Source organism: Nematolebias whitei, chromosome 14 (genome assembly GCF_014905685.2).
Source record: "Nematolebias whitei isolate Nwh7 chromosome 14, NemWhi1, whole genome shotgun sequence".
NCBI classification, from domain to species: domain Eukaryota; kingdom Metazoa; phylum Chordata; class Actinopteri; order Cyprinodontiformes; family Rivulidae; genus Nematolebias; species Nematolebias whitei.
Window position 1 is genome coordinate 44,027,290 of NC_056511.1, and position 5,417 is coordinate 44,032,706.

The window sequence follows — 5,417 nt, forward strand, 5'->3', positions numbered from 1 at the left end:
AAGGTGTTTTAAACCCTTCCCACACTCTTGCAATATTCTAAACAATGTTTCTAAACTCTAAATGCTCTAAAAGAGCACATAATGTCATGATTTCAGCTCCTGCCTCCTCTGCTCTTTGCCACCTGCAAGCGGTCTTGGCCACGCCCACTTCTCCGCTCTGCACGCTTAACATCTGATCAGCTGCAGCAGGAAGTTTATCCTGCAGCACGGGCTGCACAAATGTGCAGCAGGTGCTAAATAATTTAAAATAATTTATTTTAAATAAAAATTCCATTCTGGTCTTGTGGCTCATCCATCAATCAGCCAATTGTTTGTCATGTCCAATCTTATTTTGAAAAACCGCGACGGAGCGAATCCGCAATACTGTGTTTTACATTCTGAAAGGACTGACAAAAAAATATATTTTTCCTCTTAGTTGTAGCTGTTTTTGTGTTGAAATATTTTTGCTTTGCTGTGGTGGCCATTTTGAATTGGATTAACACCAAAAATGAATCAGCTTCAGATGTACTTCTATTGATTTATTTCTAAGAGTTACATAAATGATAAATGGACTGTACTTTTTTTCATTCATTCAACCTTTGCTTAAACAGATAAGTGACATTGAGCCTCGAGGACTCATTTACAAGTGAGACCTGTTTGGACAGACAATAAAAGTGGTGAAAAATAACACAGCGTTTTGGAGACAAAAAAAAAAAATCCTAACACACTCTTAATCTTTGGTTGAAGGTCAACAGCATGATAATGAAAAAATCTCACACAGTAGCACATAATGACACCGACATTACGCGGGGGATGGGGGGGGGGGACGCAAGGGTGGTGAGCAACACACAGAGGCACTGCAGAATTCAGATAAAATCACTCAGTTCAAATAGTTCCCTCTGGAGAGATTCGTACACACTCACAGGGGGTGTCGAGGACAATCAAAGACAAATCCAAAGAGTCCTGAAATGACGGCAGAATGTTTATTCAGCTGGGCTCCTCTGAAAAGTCAATGGAAACTCGTCAGTAGGAGTGGAGGGAGGGGTAGGGCCATCAGATTTACAAAACTTCCAGCTGTGTTAAGATGGCCTGCCAAGGCCAACCAGGGAGCCAAATTCAGATAAACACGATTGTTTTGGGAACAGGCAGAACTTTAAGGACATCTACCTCGAGTCTGTGTCGGTCCACTCGGTTCCAAAACGTCCAAGTTACGTGGCCACACCAATGGACCGTGCCTGAGAATAATCCCCGAGATCTGATCCATTCTGTCAAAAGCATTTGAGTCTGGGTGCCCGAGGCTCGAACCAAGCCATCACAAGGCAAGCAGCCTCATTGGGTCCAAATTTGCTGCCGAAGACTTCCTCGATTGTAGATAAACCAGGAACCAGCCGAATCCAAAAAGCAGAAACCAGTTGTCATAGTTCCAACTATAAATGCGTCCTTAAAATCCACAAATGGCAGCAGAGAGAGATCCATCATCAAGTCTTCCAAGTCGATGAGATATCCAGCTGCGTGCGTGCCAACAGCGCAAATCGGTTCGCTTAAAGCCTGTCTTCTCTTCAAAGAAATGTTATCAGATGTGTTGAGGGACCAACTGATCAAATCCTGGTCCATAGTTATGATTTGGAAGATTTGTAGAAGAGAGGTTCTAAGCAGTTTCACAGACAGGACAGAGAAAGCAAAGCAGAGAGGGAGAGGAGGAGGAGGCGTCCGCCCTTGACAAGAGCAAGTGTTGAAGTGATATAGCACCTTTCTATCTTATCAAGACATTCAAAGATCTTTACAACACAACCCGTGCCCTCATTTACCCATTTATAGAGCACTCTACTAGATCTCTAAAACCTCTAAAAGCAATTCCATTATTGCGTTCAGAGGCAGGCAAAAAAATAAAAATCCCCAAGAATTACAGTAGGTATCATTTTAGCATAACTTAGTTTGATCTCTCTGAGATCTTCACTGTTAAATTCAGCTATTGTGAGTGTTAAACTAAATAAATATGTGCATGTACATGCATGCCTGTTAATCCCTGAGCAAATAATTATGTGAACGAGAAAGAGTGCAGCAGTAGGTTGGTGTCCTTGATGTCCAGAGGGAACTGGTCACCATGTGAATGAGTCTGCAGGCCTGTTCCTGGAGAGCTGTTTGTGTGGCAGTCCGTCACAAACCGTGTTCTCATCTGGCCCAGCACTACTGCTGAAGGCTTCACCGACACAGATGGTGTTTGTTTTATACAAACGCACACAATGTGGTGCACATGACAAGAAATAATCTCTGAATCTCTGAACAATCTAACTTCTGTTGGGTAGATTTTTTTAACATCCACCACCAGCAATGATTTTGTCTGTAAAATGTGTTTGTTCGGTTGTCTGTTAGCAAGTGGAGCTACGAGATTGTGCATAACATATTTCACAAGGTGTGACCAAATCTGTACCCCGCCTCTTACACAGTGCTGGATATGGGCACATGCAGGGGCGATTCTAGAATCTGCCCTTTAGGGGTGCTTAGCCCCCAGTGTTGACAGTGGCTCTTGGCTTGAGCAACGTGGTGGCCATTGGTGTTAGAAGCATTCATAATGTGGGGACACACACTGGTGGGGGGTCTGGGGATCCTCCCGCTGAAAATCTTGAATAAAGTAGATTCCATTTCCTACATTCTGGTGTATTTTAACGGGTTGTTTAACTATTTAAAGAGCTCAGCACAACAAGAAGGAGCGCTAAGCAAGTGGCGCGCCATAAATCACACAACCTAATAAACACTTTGTACAAAATCAGTTTAGTGTCACTTGATCATAACAAAGACTAAACGTATGCAACTAGAAGTTAACATATATATATATATATATATATATATATATATATAAACAAAACACAAAACAAAGCACAACTAGCTTTTAACCTTTAATTTAACCATTAAACATAAAATGTAATTATGACAGAAAATGACATGAGGTACTTGCAGCTTATCTCTGTTGTATTAAGCTGATCTTGATGTTGACCACCAGCATTTATCCGTCTTTAACATTTTTATAGACTCAGTTTAGGTTTTGGAAATGAAATAAATTGTATTCACTCTCTAAAGCCGGGCTATTCAATTAAACTGCTCAGTGGGGTACAGCTACTGAAAGCCAGCAGCTCAGGGTCCGGGCATCCAGCGATTAATGTCATTATGGTAAATGGTAAATGGACTGTACTTATATAGTGCCTTTCTATCTTATTTCAAGATACTCAAAGCTCTTTACAACAATCTGTGTCTCATCTACCCATTCATACAGCTCTATACTAGATCTCTACAAAGCTAACTGAACAAATCATTGTAAAGAGACTAATCAGTGCTTTAGATCACATTCATACTGATGGGACACACATCAGAGGCAGTGAGGGGTTCAGTGTCTTGCCCAGGGACACTTCGACATGTGACTGCTGGTGGATTCGAACCCCCAACTCTTGCATTGGAGGACGACTGCTCTAACCACTCACAGCCGCCCCTATTATGTAAATAAACCAAGTATTACAATGATCTGTTACCTTTTAAATTGTTTTATTATGTTGCACTGAATCATAAATGCAATAAACAGAACCCAAACCCAGAACCGTCAAAAAATAAATAAATATTATTTTACTTTATTTTTCTTGGGTGCTGAGTTACTCGAGCACCCCCAAAAAGAGGTCAAAATCACCACTGGGCACCGGTGACCCCTGCGACCCGAAAAGGAAGAAACGGGTAAAGATAATGGATGGATGAATGGATGGATGAATGGATGGATGACCAAATTTGCTTCATCTTTGTCCGTTTTCATCACAATGATTTACATTTAAATCATGAAAGGCAGTGGGTGATATGCATTAGGATGTTTAGACTTTAATCATGTGGTGGAAGTCCCTCGTGTTGTTTTTAGCCCTACACCTGGTTGCATCTAGATGCGCCAACGTGTCAGCAGTCACCCAGTAATTATTGCTCAATAACCGAAGTAGCCTAAGCTTAATCAGGTCTACTTTCACGCCCTATTACCATAAACAATCATTTGAAAAACATCTGCATGAGACAGTTTAAAAGAATGTAGAGGGGCCAGCAGAATTTCCTGACGTCCAACAGATTTCCATTCACAACACGGATCCATTATTCACCAAGTTGTTATGAACCGTATCACCACAGCATCTTTATCACACTCCTAAAGAGAACACAGAGGGGTGTGTATGGCAGGAAGTTCTCACTCCTCCTCACATGACATTAATGGTTGACACAATTGGCTGTTAATGCCGGCAGCACTGCCATGGTTACCTGTGTGGAAACCCTGTCATTAGGGACTCTGACTCCTCCTAGACTGCATCTCTCTCTCTCTGGCACCAAAAACATGTTTACCAGCACAATCATACATATAATATACTGACTACCCATTTGTTTTCTAAAAATAATAACAGCCAGGTCTGATTTTACAATGTGAAAATCAGACAAGTTGTTTTTCTTCACTTTGTGTGAAACTGATTCAACAGGTTTATTTATGAGCAAAATATCAATCTGTTTATTCCAAATGTGACTTTCTTTCTTGGAAGAAAAAAAAAAGCAGTTTTTTATACATATAATAATTTAAAATGTTTATATTCATGTGATATTTGTGAATTGAGTGGAAAGCGTTCTGGGCCTGGATGCTGTAATGAGGGGTGGAGAAAGACTAAGACACCAGGGATTTGGTCCTTGAATACACCCTGAACTGTGTCCTCTGAGTCAGGATTCTACAATGTGGTGCTGGAAGTTCTGTTAGAGGTTCTGAGGTTTTGTGAAAAATGAGTTGGATCCTCTCCATCTGGGTGGCCGAGGCCCTGCTGGTTCTCTGTTGGGGGCAAAACTCTGTGTATGAAGGTAGGCCTCTACGCTGATGACAGCCTCATATTGAAGCATAATAGTGTAAGTGCTGAGTCATCATTCATACTTGTATGAGTCAGCATTCACACTATTGTTTTTTTATTTTTATTTATATATTTTGTGGTTTTAACTACTTATGACTACTTTTGTACTATTTTAGTCATTTATATATCAAAACATTGAGCTCATCCAGGAGATGGATGCTGCAACTTTTGGTTTTATACTCTAAAATTTATATTTTTCAAACTATTTTATTTACAAGTAATAGTTTTTCCATAAAAATACACAGAGATTTTTTTTTTCAATTTCATAAAAATGTTCTTCTCTTTAAAACCTGCTTAAACACACTTCTGTCTGCCTATGCTATTTTTAGCCTTTAGTTAGCTTTATGGTACTTTAACCTTTGTGCCATCGTTTAGTTTCTTTTAACTTTTAGCTATGTTTTTGTTACGTTTAATTTTTCGCAATTCCTGCTTCTACTTTAGATTATAGTTAGTTTCTTGCTGCATTTGGCCATTAATTTGAGATACTTTTAGCTAGTCTTTTGATACATTTAGCTAGTCTTTTGATACATTTAG

At 40.0% G+C, this 5,417-nt stretch overlaps 1 protein-coding gene across 1 annotated transcript in view; it reads left to right on the plus strand.

Moving 5' to 3' along the window:
• The first annotated feature begins 4,760 nt into the window (after window positions 1-4,760).
• The window catches only part of umodl1 (uromodulin-like 1), a 36,018-nt gene continuing 35,361 nt past the window's right edge, over window positions 4,761-5,417 (plus strand). Inside the window, exon 1 of the mRNA XM_037687719.1 lies at window positions 4,761-4,836. Within this exon, the coding sequence (XP_037543647.1) occupies window positions 4,761-4,836 (76 nt within the window). The remainder of the gene's footprint in view (window positions 4,837-5,417) is intronic.